We start from the raw sequence: 24,126 nt of genomic DNA on the forward strand, positions 1-24,126 counted from the left end.
CCTCTGCTTGTTGATTGGTTCAAAAGCCAATGCCACATTTTTTTTTTTTTTTTGGTTTTTCTGCAATAGCATCCCAATATGGGTTCCCATTTCTATTTTAGTTATTTTTAACTGCATACAGTTACCCAAAACTTAGTGGATTAAAACAACAATATTTTTGTCATTTTTCATGATTCTGGGATTTGTGCAATGCTCAGAAGTGATGGCTCAACTGTGTGTCATGTGGTGTTGACTGAGTTGCTCAACTGGGCACAATCTGTCTAAGAAGACCTTACTCACATGCCTACCCCATCAGCTGGGATCTGGCTGGGCTTTTCTGTCATTCTTTATGTGTTCTTTCATCCATTAAGTCATCTTTCTCTATATGGCTTCTCATTTTCAAGAAGGTTTATTTATCTGACTTCTTTAGAGCATGGCGTTCTCAAAGGTCTAAGGGCATGAAGAACAAGTTGCAAAGATGCTTAAAGCCTAAGACTGTAAATTCCAGAATGCTACTCCTATCAGATTCTATTAATCCAAACTAGTCACAAAGCCAGACCAAAATCAAGGGTATGGAGAAATAGAGTCCGTCTTTTGAATGTGAAGTGGTGATGTCACATTGAAGAGACATTTAAGTAGAGAAGGGAAATATTTGTGGTAATATTTTTCAATGTACTATACCTAATAATGAATCATCCTTTAACAACACAAATAAAATCCACTCAATCCTGATCAGCTGTCATTTTAATAAGTTTCAGGATTCTCTGCCAATTTTTGATGTGTTGAATCAATATTCACATTCTTCTCCTTGGAATTGCTTTCCCAGTCCATTGATCTTAACTCTTTTCTATTGCTTTCCATGTCACTTGGCTCTACATTCTGAGTGTTCCCTCCCTTAGCAAAAGAAATAGCTGTGTTTGTAGCTGAGTAGCTTTCTCATTGTGCTTTCTGCTCATAGTTATTTGGGGGCCAGGGGACATGTCTTTATTTTGAAATGTCTCAGTACCTTTTAGTCCAAGCTGGTGGTACTTTTGTTAGTACAACTTTCTAAAAAATGTGGGTTTTCTATGACTTTGCCTCAGGTCCACTCATGCCCTAAAAGCCTTATCTAGAATTCTTTCTAAGGCATGCTAGTCCCTACTTTGGATTTATTAGGTTCTGAGCAATGAAACCCTTAATATTCCCAAAAGAGTTGTGGTATAACTGACAGAGTTTACTAGGTACCATCTCAAATTTTTCTGAAGTTTAAACAAAGAGCCTTAAGAGTATAATCTTACTGGGATCTTTGTTCCCAGGTTCCATTTTATCTTGATGTCTTTAATCTATCTATGCATCTGTTTCAACAATTGGTAGATTAGAGTTAAAATTTTATTTTATTTACCAAACCAGCAAGTTGGGACCTTCTGCATCCTCTCTAAATTCTACTTGCAAATTAAAGATTTTTTTTTTTTTTTAAACTCATTTCTCTCATCTTGTAACTCATCAAAAACAGCTACAAGACGTCAGCTGGCACTTTCAAGATTCCGCCTAGAAAACATCTTTTCAGTGTAAAAATGCTTATTAGATACGTAGTCTCTATTCCAAGTTATAGTAGACAGTAACAAAAAAGAGTTTTCACTTTTTCCACTGAAAAATGCAGAACAGTTTACTCCTGTTTCTGCAGTTTCTGCTAATGCTTTGCTTGCCTATTTTTAGGTGTTGGAAACAGTTTTTGCAGTATTTTAACAGTCTTTCCTCATCACCTGTCACAAAGCCAATGAAACATATTTCCTAGTTTTTATATGACAGTTTCATGTGAATGTGATTACTGGCTTTTCCATTTCTGCAAATAAGGCTATTGGAATTTTGATTGGGATTGCATTGAATCTATAAATCATTTGGGGCAGTATTGACATTTTAACAAACTTTAGGGGAAGTCTTCAAATTCTTTACAACTGAGCATAATGTTAGATGCATTTTTTCGTAAATGGCCTTTATGATGCTGAGAAAGTTCCCTTGCATTCCAAGTCTTCTGAGTGTTTTCACCAGTGAAGCCACCTGATTCTAGACTTTACTTTGGTGGAAGATTTGTGATTAATGATTCAATCTCTGTACTTGTAGATATGTTGACATTCTCCATTTATTCTGGAGTAGTTGTAGGAATTTTTCCATTTCATCTACATTGTTGATCATATTATTTTATAATCCTTTTTATTTATGTAAATAGTGATGTCATCATGTTTATTTCTGATTTTAGTTATTTTTTTAGTTATTTGCATCTTTTCTCTTTATTTTCTTTGTCAGTCTACCTAAAGTTTTGTCAATTTTATTGATTTTTAAGAGACAAATATTTTGTTTTATGGATTCTCTCAATTGTTTTTTATTCTCTATTTCATGTATCTCTGCTCTAAAATTAAATATTTCCTTCTTTCTACTATCTTTGTGTGTACTTTTCTTTTTCTAGTTTCTCAAGATGTGAGGTTGGGTTATTAATTTGAGATTTTTCTTCTTTTATAATATAGGCATCCATAATTACAAATTTCCCTCTGAGAGATAATAAATGACCATTAATAAATAGTTAAAGGTTAAGTCTAAGAGCACAAGGAACTCTTTGTTAGCTTACAAAGAAGCTGTTATCTCTTCAGTAGAAGAACAGTCATAAAAAACTGGTACAATGAAGATCTAATAGAGTGAGAGAGCTCCAGAAAAGTGTAAATGTTCAGTAAAGACGTGTTTTATGCTGAGGTCGGGACTCCGGTAGAGCCTAGGACCCTGAAATATGGGATGGGTACATCTAGACGTATACCCCTGAAACAGAATCTTCACAGACGACCTCACTGTACAGAGTTAGAACCTCCTCCTGCACAAAAACCCTGCAGGAGCTTCTCTGCCACAAAGACAGGTAACTCGTTAGGGCTTGGCTCATTTTCCTTTCCAGAGTGATAAATGTAGTAAGTCCCAGCATAATCCACTGGGGCATTCTGGGCCCCATGAAGTACAAAGTGGCCATACAGTGAAGCAGTTGCAAAAATTGGTTTTCAATTACTGGCAGCAGCCATGGGAGTACTCTTGGAATTTGATCTTTTTACCACCCTTATATAGAATTAACATACCATAAAATTCACCCATTTTAAGTATATGATTACATATTTAGTATATTAACAGAGTTGTGTGACAATTATGACAACCTAATATTATAATATATTCATCATCCCTCAAAAGAAACCATGTACCCATTAGCAGATACTATTCCTGTGATGTATCCATACAATGGGATAAAACTTGGCAATAAAAGTGAATCAAGCACTGATACATGCTGCAACATGGATGAAACTTGAAAATACTAGGCTAAGTAAAAGAAGCCAAGCACCAAAACCACATCTCTATTTCCCACCCCATCCACTACTAGATAACCACTAATTTATTTTGTGACTCTATAGATTGGCCTACTCTGGACATGTCATATAAATGTAATCATGCAATGTGTGATCTTCTTGTCGAAAACTGATTTGTACATCTTCCATTCCCTCCCACAAAGACTGAAGGACTATATCTGGTTGGCCTGAGTTCTGTAGGCAACACATCTCTCACCTTGCTATAATCCCACACCTAAGGTCTGGAATATTGACAGCTTTGAGTGAGATCTGTGCCAGGTCTATGATGTGATGCAAGCAGTCTTGCCACTTGGGCTCTACAATCTCTCAGACCTTTTGATGCTCTAGTAGAGATGGAATGCTTGACCACATGGCACCAAGTGGTCATGCTTTTGGAATGGCCCATTATGATTTGGATTTTATTGACCGTGTTATGTCATAAGTTGAAAAAGCCCCAGCAGTAGTTCATCATTAATTGAAAATACTACATCTAGGAGCAAATCAAGCAGGGTCAAGAGGGCACAAGTATGTTGCATGAGAGCATAGAAGCAGGTAGTCTAGAACCTCATGTCACTCACCACAGTTGAACAAAACACCCTTCCCTTCATATTACACTGTATGGGAATCCTGTATTCTCACTGAAGAAAGAAGAAAAAAAATCCAAGCTTGATTTACAGAGAGATTGACTTGGCATGTTGGTGTAGATCAAAAATGGACCATAGCTGCACTACAATCACATCCAGGGATGGCTTAGAAAGACAGTGGAGAGAAAAAATCTTCCTTATATGTGGAGCTACAAGCAAACCTGGTCACCCACTTTGTGTGGAAGAAGTAGCCCAAGCTGAGAATATATATAGATTCCCAGGCGGCAGCTAATGACCTGGCCCATTAGTCAGATGCTCAGAAACAGACTGGGATATTGGAAACATGAAGGTCTGGGAGAGAAGCATGTGGATGGATATGTGGAAGAGAGCATGATAAAATTGTTTTATTATAACTGAATGTCCAAAACACCCCCACTGAAGTTGTTCTGAACAACCAAGTAGACATAATGACTCAGATGGTTGACATTAGCTAGTCTTTGTCATTTGCCACCCCAGAACTGCAACAATGGGCACTACCTAGGAATAAGTATAACATATATATATACATATATATATATACACACACACATATATATACTATATTAATACCATATATTTATATTATTTATATAATAAAAGTCAGAGGAGCCAAAGGAGTCTTCAGAATATGATGCAGTTCAGACCCCTGTGTGATAGAACAAGGAAGGAGGGTCAGATTGAAAGGATCCATAGAAAGTTTCATATACATACTGACTATTTGGATTCATTCTCTCTTTCTGTAAAGCTGCCTATCCTTTTATAATTTTTAAAATTGTTTTGTTTTTATGGTTTTTTGAAATTTTGGAGGAATTTTTTGTATATTCTGGATATAAATCCCTTTCTCACATATGCATACGGAAAAAAAAATCTCCCAGATTATGGCTTACAGTTACACTTCCTGTGGTATCATTTGATGAGCACAAAATTTTAATTTTGATGCAATTTGATATAGTATATTTTACTGATTAGAATATTTGTGTACTGTTTTACAAATATTTGTTTATCCCGTGGTCATGAAAATATTAATCTATCTTCTACTCTGGAAGATTTAGAGTTGTAGCACTCACATTTAGTTTTATCATCTATGTCAAACTAGTTTTCTGTATGGTGTGGAGAAAGAAAGGGCCAACATTCGTTTTTTATACAAATATTTAATTACTCCAGTACCATTTATTGAAAAGACCCTATAACCCCCTTTGGATTGCTTTTGTTCTTTTTTTTGAAAATCAAGTGACCATTTATATGCAGGTTTGATGCCATGGACTTTTTATTTTATTCTGTTGATCTCTTTCCCATCTTTACATCAATATCATAGTATCTTAATAACTGCATGTGTATAAGTAGCTGGTTAAGATCATCTAAACTATTCTATGTATTTGAATTTTCATAAAAATTGTGATAGTCACAAGTCAATTTCTTCAAAGCCCTGTTGAGAATTTGATGGAATTGAAGCAATTTTATATAATATTGAGAATAAATAGCATGTTAACAATTTTGAGTCTTCCAATTCATGTACATATATCCCTCCATTTATTTAGGTTTTCTTTAATTTTATTTTATAGATTTCAGAGAATTTGTCTTGCATGTATTCCAGTAGATTTACTTATGTTATTCTTTTTTCCCTGGGATTATTTTTTGCTATAAATTAAAGTTCATTTGATAGAGTCTGTTAGAGGTAAACATTTCCAGTTTATGCATACATGAATATCTGAAAATATTGCAAAAAAATTTCCCTTGGTTCAAAATCTAGATTGGCAGTTACTTTGTCTCACCCATTTTCAAGATATTAATTACTTCACCGTTTTCTGATTTGCATTGCTGTTATTTAAAAGTTTGACAGTATGCATAATTTTCTTTCTTTCTAAATAATCTGGCTTTTCTCTCTAGCTGCTTTTTAAGATATTTTTCATTTGGTGATCTGTTGTTTGACTATAATCAAAGATGGATTTCTTTTTATTTGTTCTGCCTCTATTTCTTTGGGCTTCTGCAACATGAGGATTTATTTATTTTTCCAGAACTTGGAAAATTCTTAATCGTGATCTCCTTGAATATAATCTCTCCCCGTTTTATTTATTCTTTTCTCTTCTAGAATCATTTATACTTGAGTTTTGCATCTTCAATCTATACTCCATGTTTCAGTTTCCTTTTTACATTTTCATTGGCTCTCGATGTTGCATTTTAATAATATATTCAGTTCTAACTTTCTGTTCACTAATTCCCTCTTCAGAGATGTAAATACTATTTTATCTTTTCCATTGAGTTTTTTACAATTATTTCTTTTCTAAAAGTTTGTGTTTTTTCCAAATATTACTTCATTTTATAGTGTCTGGTACTTTATCACTTTTTGATTCATGCTTTTATTTCTTTTAACATGTTAAAGTAAGAGTTGTATAGTCTCTATTCAATAATTCCAAAATATGTAATATTTGTAACTGCTGTTTTCTGCTTACTCTCATTTATGCTGGCTTTTTTATTTGTGTATTGTGATATTTTTTAATTGTAAATTCTTAGTTTTAGAAATGAGAGTTCAGTGTGACCTCTATGAAGGAGTATGTTTTAAAGAAATTTGTATTTACTTCTTCCAGGTCCCTGAGCTTACAAACCTAAGTAACACGTTAAAAGAAAATTTTCACTCTGATGTATTGAATCATACAAAAAATGTGATGGCCAGCTAGAACTCTTCTTAGGGAAACATGCATTTTCATTTCCACCAAGAATCAAATTTGAAACAAAAAAGTTTTCTTGCTCTCTACTTCTACTATATATGCTTGCTTCTGATTATTTCTTTTTCCCAGGGTCTGAGTTCTCACCTCATCCTCAATGGTCTCTCTCTCTCTGTTCATGCTCAAAGCACAGTCCACAGTACCCATTCAAACTTCTATTTTTAGGAGCTCTAGGACATAGACTATTGTAAATGTTCTCACAGTGGGCAGTGGTTCAGTGCTGGCTCACCTTCTCGGAATGGAATTCAAGCTTCATATTGGATCTCAGGTGTGATTTTCTCTCATTTCCTTTCAGTGTTAATTGAATTAAAATATCATTTAAAAAGACTCTACAACTTTTGATGTTTTATAACCAGAAGGTTTTAGGACCTTGCTATTTTGTGCAAAGACAAAAATCTTATATAATGCTTTTATTATCAACTGGAGTATAACTTCATCCACCAATGGATACATATTCTCCAATATAAATGTGTATTTAATATGGGATGCCTTATAAGACTGAGATTTTTTGTTTACTATGGAGAAATAGTAATTTCTAACAGCAATCCCTGTAACTAAATTGCTGAAATACATGAACACCATGAGCCCTTGCATACTTCTAATCTTTTCAATGGTCGTCATCTTGCAGTAGAAGTGCATGTACTTTTTTGTAGCAGGTCAAAAGTGAATAATATTCTGCTAGAATACAGTTGTTTCATTTTTTCCTTATTCATTCCTTAAGTATGGATTAACTACTGTGTGCCAAGCTTTGTGCTAGATGCTGGAGACACAAGGAACTTATAGCCTAAGGACAAGTCAGACTTTCACCCATAATTACACATATAATTATTACTATATATGCACAAAGAATGGAAATTTCTGCATACTATAAATGAGTAAAATAAAGAAATCTAAATTATTTAAAGACATATAGGAAAGGTGCTCTGCCAGTTTGAATGTATTATGTCCACCCAAAAGCCATATTCTTTGATGCAATCTTGTGGGGCAGACATATTAGTGGGGATTAAGTTGGAAAGTTTGGATCAGGTTGTTTGCATGGAAATGTGCCCCACCCAAATGTAGGTGATAACTCTGATTAGATAATTTCCATGGAGGCATGGCCCCACCCATTCATGGTGGGCCTTGATCAGTGGAGTCATATAAATGAGCTGACAGACAGAAGGAAGTCAGTGCAGCTGAGAGTGACATTTTGAAGAGGAGGTACAGCCAAGAGGGACACTTTGAAGAAAGCACAGGAGCTGCAGATGAGAGACATTTGAAGACAGCTGTTGGAAGCAGACTTGCTCTGAAGAAGCTAAAAGAGGACAAATACCCCAAGTGCAACTAAGAGTGACATTTCTGAGAAACTGTGGCCTAGAGAGGAACGTCCTCAGAGAAAGCCATTTTGAAACCAGAACTTTGGAGCAGATGGCAGACATGTGCCTTCCCAGGTGACAGAGGTTTTCTGGACACCATTGGCCATCCTCCAGTGAAGGTGCCCAATTGCTGATGCATTACCTTGGACACTTTATGGCCTTATGACTGTAACTGTGTAACCAAATAAACCCCCTTTTATAAAAGCCAATCCATCTCTGGTGTTTTGCATCCTGGCAGCATTAGCAAACTAGGACAGGTGCTCTGAAATGTAATATTTCTTCTGGGTCCAATACTCTGAGAGGGAGTTACTTGGGTGAAGAAGTGATAGAAGATCATTCCAGGGGAAGGGAATGGCCTGGAAAGAATCCTGAATTAAAATGACTAGTGTTTTGGAGAACATCAAAGTAGGTCAACATGGCTGGAACATTAGGAAAAAAAAATAGATTACAACAAAATTCCAGAGGTAGGTCGATGCTATGTAAGGCTTTGAAGGCTAGTAAGGAATTGAACCTTATTCATAATGTCATGAAACAGTTTTAGTCTAGGAGGTGACGTTAAGAATTGCATTTAATGCCATCACTCTGAATACTTGTAGAAAATACATTGAATGGTGGAAAGAATTTATGCAGTGATTTATGATCAGTTACAAAACTATTGTACAGTCTGAGAAGAAATATTGGCATCTTGAATTGGGAGAAAATATTTAAGATTAACCATCAATTGGTCATGCAATTCCAAACTTAGTAGGCACCACTCCCACCACCACAACCAAATATACAAACAAATCATATTTAGTTTATATTTGTGACAAGGATTACATACTTAAGAAAGGCAAATTTAGCTGTAGTTTTGTGGAAAGTACTTAAAAATAAATTTACATGTTATATTATATAAAATCAAAGTTTGTGCTTCTGCTTTTACTTTTCGTTATTGAATTTGAAAGTCAGCTGTGCATACTTACATATCACTTGAAGTCTTTGGTTTCAAGGCCACTTTTTGTATTTCAGTTGGAATTGTCCTTCCATTGGCTTTTCCCTTAGGCATCTTCTTATATTCACTATACAGTCAAATTTACCAATTTATTCTTTTTTTACCTTATTGATTCAAGAGATTAGAAACCTGTTTTTCCCATTATTTTTAACATTATTGTTATCATGATTTGTTCATGGCATTTCACTTAATGACAATATAAGTTTATGAATGTCATTAATAACCCATATATATTAAAATTATCTCTAATATTTACTTGTGTCATATCAATGATTTCATATGTCTGTTTTGTTGCAGATCACTGATTATCATCATATGTTCTAACAGCATTAAATAGGAATTAAAATACTTTATTTTTTCTTCTTTGTTTATGTTTCTAGCATAAGAAGAGTAAAACTAGTAATATATAGATTATGTTTGAACTTTCTTATCATGGTATTTGGAGGGTATGTTAATTATATGGTGTTGAGGTCTAGAAGTCCTATGTGGAGCTAAACATGTTGGGGCTGTAATTTTCTCATAGCCTCTTGCATTTTCTTATTTCTCAGGGTATAAATAATAGGATTCAGTAAGGGTGTGATAACAGTGTAAAATACAGAAAGGACTTTATTTCCTGCAAAACTACTAAATGGCCAGGCATAGATTAAGATACAAGGTCCAAAGAACAGAGAGACCACAATGATGTGGGCAGACAATGTGGACAGAGCCTTGGAGAGTCCTTCAGGTGATCTTTGTCGTACAGTGACCAGGATGACAGTGTAGGAGATAAGCAGGAGGATGAAACAGATAAATGAGAGCAGCCCACTTTCAGCAATGACAAATAATTCCAGGGAATAAGTTTCAATACAAGCAAGCTTGATCACCAGGGGAAGGTCACAAAATATGTTGTCTATAACATTATGGCCACAGAAAGGCAAATTCACTGTCAATACCATCTGGCTCACGGTGTGTACAAAACCAATTATCCATGAAAGCATCACAAACCCTTTCAGCACCCTGTGGCTCATGATTGTCCTGTAGTGCAAGGGTTTACATATGGCTACATACCTATCAAAGGCCATGGCTATCAGAAGAGTCATTTCAGCACCCCCAAAGAAGTGCATAAAGAACATTTGGGCCATGCAATCCCTTTTGGAGATGGTCTTGTGTTCAGTGAGCAAGTCTGCAATCATCTTGGGTGTGGTGACAGTGGAGAGACACATGTCCAGAAAAGACAGATTTCCAAGGAGGAAATACATGGGAGAATGAAAGGTGGAATTAAATGTCACTATGGCCATAATGAGAATGTTCCCCACCACGGTAGCAGTATAGAGCAAGGAAAATAACACCAAGAAGAAAATCTGAAGCTTCCATGATCCAGGAAAACTTCGTAAAACAAACTTAGTCACTACAGATCCATTGCTAAGATCCATTTGGTCAACTCAAAAAAGTTCCAGAAGTTCTTTAAATACAAAAAGAATTTTTTACAAAGCCACAGTTAGCACTGATATTTTCTTATTTCTGTTTGGTAAATAATTATTGGTGAAATGAGAGCACATAATCTGAAGTAAACTGGCATATCAATGTTCATATTAAGAGATTATTTTATGGGTCACATCATTTTGAAATGATATTCTTACAATTAATCAGTATGAAAAAGCATTTGAAGGAGTGAAAGGAGTGTAAATGTCATTCTCTATTGTTTTTTTTCTGTAAGTGATACTTTTTAATCAATTATCCTTGACTTTGCCACTAATTTGTTCATATGGAAAGATTAGATAGTAATTAAATTACTATTTAATTTGCCTTTTAATATTACGATATATAGTACCTGCCAATACTTGAGTTTTAGTTATCCTAATATAAGGAACGTAGGACTTAGAAGATGAATGCATGTCCTATATCTCTGATTCAGTTTAGTAAGGTAATCCTGTGCCTCTAAAACAATAACATAATTCAGTAAACCCTCCCAGGTCTTAATGGCAGGACTGCCCCCAGAAGATGTGGTAAGTGTTAAGGGACATGGATAGTGTAGAAGCTCCTGGCCAGTCACAGTGTGAGTGCTGAGTGGGCATGTGTTTGTGCACACACATACATGGGTATGCAGACACATGCACACACACACAACTCAGGGGCTAACTTATACATGGAAGAAAGTTTTTTAATTCATTACAAATAATTTTGCTTTTTAATTTCTGCTGTGAAGTATACTGAGGATTTTAGGAAACTTGGACTCAGGCTAAGTTCTTTATGAGCTTGTTTTCTCAAATCCTTGTATTGCCATTGTTCAGAGCGAGGAATTTGTATGTCAAGTGTGTGTATGTATGTAATGGTTTAGAAGTAAATAGTGAGATGATTCAATCCTAACTGACATATGTTTTGTTTGGCTTGCATGAATCATACTAAATGACTTTACTTTCTAGACATTGTTCATATAATCTAGAGCGATCAAATAACAAACAATTAAGTGATTACTATGTACTAGGCTCTGTTTTAATATATGCCACGCTTCACATACATTTACTCATTTAACGCTCATAACAATCCCACGAGTTAAGATTATCCTCATTTCGCATATTTGGAAACTGTGGCGCAGAAGTGTTTAATGACTTACCATGATTACACAGATAACAAGGAGCAAAGCTGGTATTCAAGTTTAGTTAGCTTGAAACCCTGGAACCAATCTATACTCAAACAAATACCTTGTGTTCCATCTAAAATTAAAGGAATATGTATTTATAGTCAAGTTATTTGTTAAATATTGACCAAATTCATGTTGTGTATTCAACTAGTCACTATCAGGGATATGATTCAGCAAGTATGTTGAGATTCCTCTATGTTACAATTAATACTATTTCTCGTATACAGAATTAATCAATGTCCTATATCTAGAGAGTTTACATTCTAAAGAAATGATTATCAAATAAAAATAGCAATAAACCATATGAGAACATTTAATTTAGTACAGCGTGTATGCAAAATGTAAGAATTTTAAAGGAATGGAGACAACTATCAAATGATACTTAAAGATACATCTTTAGACTCAGTTGTTAATTATCTCCAAAATGCTTTAAAAATAAATACAACAATCTGCATGACCAGTAAACAAAGAGGATGAGGCTTAGAGTATGAGGATTTATGATGAGGAAAAAATAAAAGAAATGAATGAGAAGAATAGTGTATTTAAAAAAGGGACAGAATTAAAGAAAAATATCAAAATGCATAAAAGTATGTATTTTTATTTTCTCCAGTGCCCTGTAATTGTTTCCTTGTTTCCCTTTGTACTCACACCTCTGTCAAAAACTCTATCACCATTATCCTTTGTCTACTGTTAATTCCTTCAATTGTTTTACTACCATATACATAGATTTAAATAAATGGTTAATGCCTACAAATTAGGAAAACAAAAAATGAAAATGATGTAGTCCATGTGGGTTAACCTCCAGGAGAACATGGAATAGATGTTGAATGATGGGCCATGTGAGCCTGCAGGAGCACACAAAGGCCAGCCAGCACATCAAGTGCTGTGTTATGTGCTTACCACGAGAGTGAGCAGGAATTTTGCTTTTGAGACTTGTGACAGTAATCGCATTAATTAGATACACTTTGGGTAAATGACAAGGGTTGCTAATTATTAGATTGAATGAATATGCTAGCTATTATTTGGGAATGAAAACCTTTTCCACATGGAATTTATACCCTGTGATGCAACAAAAATGATGGCATATGAAATTAATACAATTAATACAATAAAATGTTTAAGAAAGCTGTATTTTGGCCTTGTATTATTATTTCAGAGAGAAAGTTGCCATTCAATTATGTTGGTGGCTTTCCCAGCATTTGTTCCATTCATTTCTCCCCTCCCTTTCTCAAATAAACTTTCTGAAAATATTTCATTATTATTATTCTTAAAACATGTTTTAATATTATGAAAGTAGAGAGTCCATACAAATGAAAGGAAATAAATTATATAAAATTTAGACAAAATCCTATTATTGAGGAAAATTTTCTTCCTCTTGAAATTATCAATTGCGCCTTTCAATTACTTTTACCCAACAATGTATGATGTATTCTGCAGGAAATTAGAGGTAGAAGACTAATGCATTAGAGCTAGAATGGAATTCCGTAATCATTTATTCTCCACACTTTATTTAATAAATGGAAAATCAAGACCCACATAATTAGGTAAACCCTCCCAGGTCTTAATGGCAGGACAGTCCCCAGAAGATGTGGTAAGTATTAAGGGACATGGATAGTGTAGGTGTTCCTGGCCAGTCACAGGATGAGTGCTGAGTGGGCATGTGTTGCATCTGAGTCATTCCTGTAAATCCAAGATTACATTCCTAAGCACTTACCTAAAATTCCTTCTTTGGAAAGGGACAAGCCAAGATTTGTTTCACTCAATAGTTGGATAGAATATATGCTTTTATCCATGAGCAGAACATAAACATTGTTTAATATAAACATAATTTATTCAAATAAATTTTTGCTTCCCCTTTCATTATAGCAATCTTGACTGAATTATATGTTTTGTGAAAATTATACATACTTATCCTAAAACATGGATGTATCTCAAACACATTATGCTAAGTGAAAGAAGCTAAATACTAAAAACCATATGTTGTACAATTCCATATTAATATTCACTGAACTGTGTACTTAAAATGGATGAATTTTATGGTATGTGAATTATACTCAATAGAACAAAAACCAACCAATATACATTCTGTTGTGTTTTTTTTTTTTTGCTTTTCTCCGAAAGTTAAAACTCTCTTTAGTAAATTAATATTTTAAAATGCAGTTTCTGGTGCTGTCATTTGGACTCAAATATATTTCACTCTGAGATAATCAATGACATACTACAAATCAAATCCAATCTAATTTTACAATTTCTTAATTTCCCCTATTTTCATTTATGTTTTTGGCTTCTTTATGTATTAGAATCTTGTTATTATCTGTTTTTGTTAGTTTTTTTGTTACATTTCCTACTATTTAGAATACTCATAGTGATATTCCTGAATTATTCACATTGCCTTTTATTTCCTTGAGTATGAATATTTACTAAGGATTTCTCCATCTTTATTCCCTTAACATCTAGTTTGCATTTACTGTCTAAAGGTCAATGTTATAGATATATTATCTAAATAGTTAGTTCTGCCCACTCATTTGTTCTTTCCAATTCCTCCTCCAACTGCCAATACAATATGATTATTTTTATATTCTGCAACACCTGAAACTCATTGAAATGTAACATTTCCCTATTCTCCAAAAACTTATGAGGGGAGTTTCTGTCTTTTCCATTATTTTTTATTAATAGTATGAGTCTTCTGTATGCTTAGGATTTATCTTTCTTAATTTTATTCATCATACTTAATCATTTACCATCTCTTTACAATTTTTCTCTGCAAAATCTTTTTGAGTGGATATTTTCTTTAATTTTTCATAGAAATTGCTGGTTCCAGTTCATTGCACAATGCTTTTATGTAATCTTTCAGTTAGGAAGAAGGATTTGGTACCCTCAAAGTCGTCATCCTTTCCTTTGGGCTAACACAAAATTAATTAAATTACCATTCTCAGTATACTAAATTTCTAACAAATTAGCTCTTTGTAGTATTTCCACTTACCTGTTCTAAAGGCACAGTCTAAGTGATAATATGTTCAGGGGATTATCTAAAATTAAAAACCTGCTTTTCATTCTCTGTGATGCCCTGTATATGGTTTGGCATACACTTTTCTGCCTCTTTTATAAAGATATATGAACACTTTGGAGGCAGATTTGCTGGAGTCTGGGAATCCAAATTTCAGAGGGAGTTGTTAAAGCACTGATGCTGCTTCCCTGTCATGACCAGGAGAGATGTTTGCACCTAATTTATAGTCCCGTAATATGCTGTGCTTCCCTCTGGGCGATGGCTTATTAAAACAGTGTGATTGTTTGAAGCTGTATGCACCCCAGAAAAATGTAGTTTTAAACTTAATCCATTTCTCTGGGTGTGAACCCATTATATTAAGACCTTTTGATGAGGTTACTTCAATTAAGGTGTGGTGCATCTCAATCAGGATAGGTTTTAACCCTAGTATTGGAGTCCTTTATATGTAGAATGAAATTCAGGCAGAGATGGAGAAAGCCACAGAGGGGACAGTCAGAAGATAAATATCAGCAGAATCTGGAAGAGAAGGGAGAGGCTAGGAGAAGCTGCCGTGTGCATTTGCATGTGACAGAGGAGGCTGGAACCGAGGATCATCAGCAGCCAGGCCCAGAATGCCACAGTCTCGGGGAAGAAAGCATTGCCTTAATAATACCTTAATTTGCACATTTTCCTAACCTCAAAACTATGAGCCATTAAATTCCCATTGTTTAAACCAACCCATTACATGGTATTTGCTTGAGCAGGAAACTGAAACAACAAATGGAAAATGTTGATTGATTATGATATAGTAAATGTTGTTAAATAAAATAGTGTGGTCACCTGCATTGTGAGTTGCTGGGAGTGACCCCTTTGAGATTTGGCAGGTATGTTCTGGAAGATAAAAATTGAACCTGCCCTCCAAAGCATTTATTTGTATATTTTATAAATTTACTGCTAAAAGCATATATTATAAATAACATACACACATATATTATAAATAACATAAATCATTAATTAGAAAATTCAAAAAATAAAACACAAATATGTTAAATACATTAAAATTTCATATTATATATTAATGATGCAACTAACTTTTGTGCCAACTAAGTATTAATAATTATTTTTACATTTAGGGAGCATGCTATTAGATTTTTAAAGAAAATCTACGTGGTACAACAATTTCATAATCATTAACCATTTTATTATAAAATATTAAATGTTTCACAAGGTGCTGTTTTTACAAAATTAAAGCCCAAAGCTTCAAAGTCTGTTTTAATGGTTTGCCAACAAATTTTGCCATGAATGACTTTCAAATTGATGACATCTCTGTCACTTATCTTCATATTCTTAATTGATTACGTCCAACTCACTTTCCCATGGCTTAATGAACATTTTTGTCATGGACATGTTTTCATTAGTCATTTACAGTTAATGAAAAATTTTTATGTAAAAATACTATAAACATCCATCCATTTTATGTAGCTATAAGGCAAAACTTCTTTCCACAAGTCGTAATTCATTCTTTTGCTTGATTTTCAAATCATTAGATATGATTTCTAAGTACTTTTCGGTAGTGCTTGCTGACATAGAGTTTATCATCATATTGCTTATTTTAGTCATTTTTACAATGGCAGAAAACACAAGTATTTCTTCAGTTGTATGGGGTTTTATTCTTTTGTTATTTAGTAAGGTACACTCAAAAATGCTTTTTTATTACATTTCACGAAAAATTTCAAGCCCCCTATTGATTATCATGTGACTATTACTATCACAAAGAAAGTTGTGGAGATTTACTTCATGCTTTGTATATTTACTTTCAAAATACTTTGCTAATCATGATAGGCAATCATAGGATTGATAGCTAATATATCATGATACAATATAATTGAACATCAATTCATTGTTAACAGTGGAAGTAAATTAATATTGTAAAACTTGTTTCTTAATAATTTAGAATTTGTTTCATCAACTTACTTTTAATTCTCATGGTTCATTGTTCTTTTACTATGTAATTTGGCTGACAAAGAGATTCGTAACAAACAGAATTGTCAGCTGAGCCATTTTATAATTGTTCACTTCAGCTTTGATAATTAGAATTATCTTCAATCCAAGGTTTATTCTCAGCAGTTATTTTAAATCACTTACGAAGTTTTGCAGAATGAGCTTTGTTAAAATAAGAAAATATAATCTTTAAGCATCCTTAATTGTGTGCACTTAAGCTGCAATACATAGCAGTATGGTCTAAAGAATGAGAAGAGAACTGCTCTCAACCCTTTTGCCTTTTGGTTAACCCACTCTTTCCTGAGAAAACTTTGAACATTATATGTAATGTATGGTTATGTGACATACAGACTGAATTAGGGTACCAAAAATGATCTGTGTATTAAATATTACAAAGGCTTAATTTATATTTTGAAATTAAAAGAAAAAAATAAATAAACCATTTTTTCCCCCAACACCCAATTCATTGTCTAGAGCCAATATGGAATATATTATTCCTACTTTGGGCTCATGGGTTTAAATAACTGACTGTTTAACTCAGTCATCTCCTTTGTTACAACTATGGATTCTGACCCAATTAAATATTCCTCCAAGTCCCTTACCGCCTACAGGAATCATTCTTTACTTCTGTAAGGTAGTTTGTTTCAAAAGATGGGCAACAAAGCCAAACGGGCAGGTAACAAAGAAAAGTTTTATTTGAGAGAAGCAGAAAGACTGCTTGGAGGGGAAAGCAGGCAGTCAGGTGGTGGGATTTCTTTTAATAGAGCTTTTTGCCAATTAGGAGGTTACACAGTGTAAGGTATGTGAACTTTGGCCGATAGGGGGTTACACATAGTTTATCTTGTAACTTTGGCAATGTCTGGTTTGTGCATCTGAACAGGAAAGATGAGGGGGAGGGAATAAATTTGTGAGGGAAAGGGACAGAGGGCAGTGATGGACAAGGACAAAATGGCACAAAAATGGGGAAAGGGAGGGAGCAGCAACGTGAGGCATGGTCTGATCTGCAGCCTGGTTTTGCATAACAGGGAGCTGGGGGACACGCCCAGGGCCCAGACCTAACAACTTCTTGCCTCAAAATTCCACCTAAGTTTTTTGCCATAGTAAAACTCTGTGATTTTTGAAATAAGCCTTCACTGTTCTCAAATATTTAGTACTCTCAATTTGTATTCATGTTACTGTGTATTTCTTGATAGCAGTGATCATGTTCAGCATACACTTTTTTCCCTGGCTTAATGTCTTGGTTTGGTGAATTTATTAAGTGACTCTGCTTCCTATTGTAACCGGTGCCCTACTGGCAACAGTGCCAGGCAGAACCCTGTTCCAGGTTCGGGACTCTCACCACAGAAAGAATTCATAGACAAGAGGGGCCAGTAGAAATAAGTAGTAAAGTTTATTAATGAAAAGGAGAAAGAAGACATGTTAAAAAGATAGCATGGGCATCTTCAAGAGAGAAGCATGCGCTGAATGGGAAGTCGGTTGGCTTGTTATATAGGAAAGTTTTACTGTGATCTTTTTATCTCAACCTTTGGAAGCCTGGTGTCTTCTTTGTTCTAGGAGACAGTTATTGCAGTGATCAGAACTTGTGTCCTGCCCTCACTTATCTAAAATTTGTCTTTGGGCTGAGATTTAGCAGCTTTTATGACCCCTTGCTTTTTGTCATTAACTCAGAATTTGCTTTGGGCCCATGATTAACAAGTGTTTATGGTTTGAGGGGAGTTCAGAGCTTTAGGGGAAATTTTGGCTCCATGAAGTCTGCAGTTGAAACTTTGCAGGTTTGCATTAACTCTTTTGAAGCTGAGTAGAAGACCATGGACCACAGCCTTGATGCCCCATTCTATCCTGTCACTATTCTCTAATATCCTTTAACTCTGGTGTTGAATATACTGTCCTTTGATTTCCTCTGAAAAACATTCTTGGTAACAATATTTAGTTGTTCCAACTTCAAATTTGTTTTCTGGCAGCATAAGGATTTAACTGTAGACACTGCCCTAAGAAATAAAGAATCATTCTACCACAAGTACTTTCTCAAGTTCGGAAGTATCACACCTTTGTAGGACCCATACTGTATGTTAAGAACTTGTCCTTGGGGACCACAGAGTCTGACCATTGAGACTGACCCAAATAATCCAATGCTAAGTGTGATGATTCAGGTATGAAACAAGTCAAATTCTGTTTGGTGAAGTTTGCAAATTTCTCATAAAGGAGGCCACCTCTCTCACAAAAGAGACAGTGTGCCTTTAGGGATAAAGGATTTGCTTCACAGAGAAGCCAGAAGAAAATTCCAGGAAGAGATAATTAAATGTAGAAATTCATGGGACTATGAAATATCCTGACATATTAGATGAACATAAATTAACTACTATGTTTGAAGTATGTGGAATACTGGTGGAGGATGTTGAAGAATAGAGTCTTTGATTAGACAGAAAGCTAACTTTGAAGGGCCTTAAATATCAGTCAAAGCCATTTGGAATGTATCTCATAGTGGCTGCCACAGAAGTGGTAAAATAGGAACTACAAACAGAACTGAGTTTTCAGAAGGTTGTAGTAGCAGCAGTGTGGAGGAATAATTACTATCTTATTCCAGTAATCTAGGTAAGAAATGATAAAAGCCCAACCAAAGGATACAAAGCAGGATAGAGATGAAGGTGTGTTTAAATCAGCAGGTAGGAACTGTGGCTATTTGGTAACATGCTATGCATAAAGGATGACAGATATAGTGTAGAGTAGAGTGGTGAGTTCCAAAATATTGTTTACAGATTTTCTGCACCAGAAGTAAATGAGGTAGGGACCTTTGGAATGGCTGAGTGAGGAGGCTGGTGAGCTCTTTTCCCAATAAAACAAACATTTAACTGGAGAAAATTAAGAAGAACAATTATTTCCAGTCTCTGGAAATTGTCCTAAGGGCATATAGAAAACTAAGAAACATTAATTCAATAAAATCTACTAAATCTTGGTGAGAACTGCATGTCTGTGGCATTTAAGCCATGCCCACTTGCTCTCCTCCCACTTTTAACACAGCTCCACATTATGGAAATCCTAGTCTGTGTGTTCTCCTCCAGGCAAGTGTGGCCAAGAAGACAGATTCCCTCTCTCCCCAGCTCTCAGTTAGGGCTAAGGTCCAGGTTCTAGCCCTGCAAGGATTCAGGTGTTGCAGAAGCTCTATTATGGGTAAGTGCCGCAGAGAAGGCTGAGGCTTTCATTCCCACCAGCATCTACTTGTAGGCAGAAACTCTATTCCAGATATGCCAGGCTGAGAACACCTGGACTGTTCTCATCCCCCTCCTCTAACTAATTTATTTGATGGAAGTTCCAAGCCAAGAGCAGCAAGCTGAAATAACCAGAGACTCCCCCACTCCCTAGCAGTGTCTGATTATAGATCAGGGGAGTCACCTTGAAATAAGTGAGTCACTGTCACCACAACCAGATCCAATGAAGTGGCACAGAGGTTCTTTCCAGGATGAGAGGCCATAAGGATGGTGACCCCTACAGTTCCTCCAGAGGAGCCTACTTTTCTCTGGAGCAGAGCTTGAACAATCCCATGCCTGAGGGCATTGTTGAAAAAATGATGGAGATCTGGTAGAGAGCAATTAAGAAGATTCTCTTAGTTCTGTGCTAATGGTAGCAACAAACAAAATGTCAGAGTAACCATAGTTTAACATAGAATGAGGAGGCAGCCTAGAAGAGCACAGAACCTTGGGGATGGGACAGACTGTTGACATCTGCTAGGTTGCACCCATTCAGGAGAAATCAGAAAGGACATGGGTCATAAATGAAAACATTCCCCAAGCCACACACAGATCCATTAAAAAAAGGAGGATGCTCCACTGGCACAAGTGGCTGTCAAACAAAACAAATTCACCAGTGTAATCAAAGCTGCAGATTTACTGAAAGAGAAACTGCTGGAGCAAGGAGATCTCAAACTGGGGAAGTCTGATTGAGAGTCTCAATAGCCACCTGGTCATAGCCGCTTAAAAAAGCATTTAGGAAATTTCCAAGTGGGTATTACAAAGAATATTTGACATTAAATTTCATTACTACGTAGGGGACTCTTACAAAGCAGGGAACAGATACACATTGATTACGGAGTAACATGGTCAATGTGTTATTTAGCAACTCTGGATACTGACCATGCTACTCTCTCCCCACCTGAGGCTGATGTTGTTTGCTTTATGACTTGGATGAACTAACTCAATGAACTCTATTTCCTCTGTGAATTGCTGGAATCCAGTTGCCCACTACTGTTGCAGACAGAGCCAGAAGTAGAAAATATAAAGTTTCTCCCTTTTTCCCACCTTCCAATATCATGTGAATATCTTCCACTGGTAGAACTGTAGAAGGGGCTTTCCCCAAGTCTGGGTTCCTCACTCGGTGCAACTCAAATACACAGACACACCGACCAGGCTGAGGAGGAAAAAAGAGGTTTATTTACACTGGATGGAGAGCAGGGGAGATTTTCTTCCCAAATCTACCTCCCCAAAGGGATTTTTCAATTGGCTTTTATAGACATTAAAGACAAAGAGATGTAATTATCTTGGGTAGCAGGTAACAGAGGTCTGGAGAACTTAAGTAGTTTTTATCTCAGTTATTTACTATTTCCTTTAGGATTTACATCCTATGAGACAACTGTGAGCATGGTGCCTCCAGGTCTGAGGTGATAGATGAAAGCTTATTCATTTCTGGGTGCAGACTTTACATTTACATATTGCTTCTCTGAGACTGAGAGCTCACATTCACAGCTTGCTTATATTTTTAAGGTTACATTTAAAAAGTTATTTGTTATAGAACAACAGAGGGAAAAGTTTGCAAGGGAGTTTAGGAAATATAATTTTCAGGTTTGTAGCTCCCTGCTATAAACAGGAGACTATACAAGAGCTAGTATGGTGCTAAAAGTCAACAAACAACAAACATTCAGAATAATTTTTCCCTAGGCTATCAGCATCCATGCATGCCAGTCTACCTTTATTTAAACTTAAAAAAAAAAAAAAAATGACATTAGCTTCAGACTAATGAAATGCTTCTATCCTGTTTACAAATTAAGATACTCTCTCCCTTTTGCCTAATGGAAAGATAAAAATTCCCATTGGTTACTATATCTATCTCTATGGGATTTTGAGATCTCTTCTAATTTATTCATAATCCCACATAATTATTCTGTAATCTAAAGACTAATTATAAAATTAAGTTCCACCAACATCTCCTTGATAAAGAGAAATAAGAGAAAGAAAAGGAATTGGGAATTGGTTAACAAATGCACAATTTATGAAGAAATCTATAATCATTTCATTAATGGGTGATGAGAGTCAGTTAATGTTTATAGCTGCCTTCTTTTACTGCCTGTCCATGTTTCTTGTCATCTTCCAAGATCTCAGATGGCAGTGATCCTTCACTTGGTAGGGTGAAAGCAGCTTTCATTTTTACTGGGTTATTGTAATTTTCAATTATTTTTACCACTCAAAATGCAAATCCTGTGGAGCATAGCTCCAGAAATGATCTTCCTTGCCACATTGTGTAATGGCAATTCTAGTACACATTGATAATTGAAGTCAATCATCTTAGCTGTTTTAATAACCTCTTTTCCATTGAATCTGAGGCATAGATTGAAATGGCTTGAAGACTGTCTTTACTTTCAGATCAATGAAAAAATTGTTGCATCCTGTTTATGAAATAATTTGGATATTGGAAGCAAAAAATTATGAATGTTATTAAGATTTAGATAGAAATACATATTTAGTAGAGAAGCATAGATTTTGTAGTTAGATAAAAGATCTGATTGTGGATTTAGTATGTAAAATTTCTGTGGCAAGTTCATTACATTGCACAAGGCTCAGTTTCCTATTGATAATATGCAAATAATATTTTCTATTTTCATTGCTGGGAAAGTAAGAAAAAAATGCATTCAGAGTGCCTCATACATGCTAAAAATTAAATAAATGATGCATAGAATCTAATTTAATTTTTAGAAAAACTTAAAATTACAACATAAATTAATACTGCTATATTGGAATAGTTTATATTTGGATGCACAGTCTAGGGTGCTTTATTGCATATATGCTTGTATAGGGAAGGTTATCATTTACCAAAATATGACTTATATTTGATAGAAAATCATGCATCTCAATGTCTTTGGATGATGATGATAATTATGATGATATCACTGTTGATGACTGTACCATTTCAGTTAAAATGTTGATTTGGGACTCACAAGCTTGTTCTTTATTTTTTTTATTGCTTTTTTCATGTCTTTATTCCTGAATGTGTAGATGATTGGGTTTAAAAGGGGAGTAAAGATTGTATAAAACACAGAGAGGATCTTATCTATGGAGATGCTGATGAATGGCCATACATAAATGAAGATGCAACGCCCAAAGAACAGCACTACCACTGTAATATGGGCTGAAAGTGTGGATAAGGCCTTGGAAGACCCACTGGAAGAACGTTGCTGGACTGTGATCAGGATGACACTATAGGAGATCAGCAGAAAGATGAAACAGAACAAAGAGAGTAGTCCACTGTCAGCAATTACCAATAGCTCCAAAATGTAAGTATCAGTGCAGGCAAGTTTGATCACACGAGGTAGATCGCAAAAGAAACTGTCCACAACATTGGGACCACAGAATGGCAAAGTCACTGTAAAAATCATTTGGCTCATAGTGTGCATGAAACCAGTGGTCCAGGAGAGAAAAGTAAGCCCAATGCAAGCACGATGGCTCATGATACTGTTGTAATGGAGGGGTTTGCATATGGCAATATATCTATCAACTGCCATGGCTACAAGCAACATCATCTCACTTCCACCAAAAAGGTGAAGGAAAAACATCTGGGTCATGCAGCCTTCATAGGAGATGGTTTTATAGTCACTAATTAAGGCAGAGATCATTTTAGGAATAGCAAAGGAGGCCAGAGACATATCAATAAAGGAGAGGTTGGATAGTAGTAAGTACATGGGAGAGTGCAACTGAAGGTCCACTTTCACTACAGAGATAATTATGAGGTTACCTAACACAATAGCTGTGTAGATACTGGAAAAAAATAAGAAAAAGAAAATCTGTAACCCATGAGAATCTGTGAGTCCCAGCAAAATAAACTCAGTCACCAAGGAGTGATTTTGTCTTTCCATTTGTTTGATTGTTGGCATATGTTATTACCTAAAACAAAATTGAAAAGGATTAAAATCTGTGAGATAAAGTTGAGATGTGAAATACATATTCACTTAACTCCACTTCCTAAAATACCCTGAAATGTTCAAAAAGAATCAATGGAGCAACACTGAAAACAAAAAATAATAATAACCATAATTTCTTAGTGGAGATTATGAAGACTATCTGTCAAGAAAACAAGAAATTTGAGGAAAACTGCATTTCATATATAATCCATAGCTTCACTAATCTTGAGAAAAATGTATATTTTGGTAGGTAAGAGGGTACAGAAGATCACTGCCGCTTTTTCATTTGAGGAACAGATTTATTGGTCCTACATGAGAAAAGAAAATGCCCCT

At 35.2% G+C, this 24,126-nt stretch overlaps 2 protein-coding genes across 2 annotated transcripts; both read right to left on the bottom strand.

Annotated features, from left to right (window-relative positions):
* Positions 1-9,515: 9,515 nt before the first annotated feature.
* On the bottom strand, positions 9,516-10,436 carry LOC119532864 (olfactory receptor 4L1-like). Its single transcript, XM_037835120.1, has one exon. It carries the CDS (start codon positions 10,434-10,436, stop codon positions 9,516-9,518), a length of 921 nt encoding a protein of 306 aa, XP_037691048.1.
* A 12,373-nt stretch (positions 10,437-22,809) lies between these two features.
* On the bottom strand, positions 22,810-23,751 carry LOC119532865 (olfactory receptor 4K13-like). Its single transcript, XM_037835121.1, has one exon. It carries the CDS (start codon positions 23,746-23,748, stop codon positions 22,810-22,812), a length of 939 nt encoding a protein of 312 aa, XP_037691049.1. The 5' UTR covers positions 23,749-23,751.
* Between the last annotated feature and the right edge of the window lie 375 nt (positions 23,752-24,126).

The sequence above is a fragment of the Choloepus didactylus genome, chromosome 4 (assembly GCF_015220235.1).
Source record: "Choloepus didactylus isolate mChoDid1 chromosome 4, mChoDid1.pri, whole genome shotgun sequence".
NCBI lineage: Eukaryota > Metazoa > Chordata > Mammalia > Pilosa > Megalonychidae > Choloepus > Choloepus didactylus.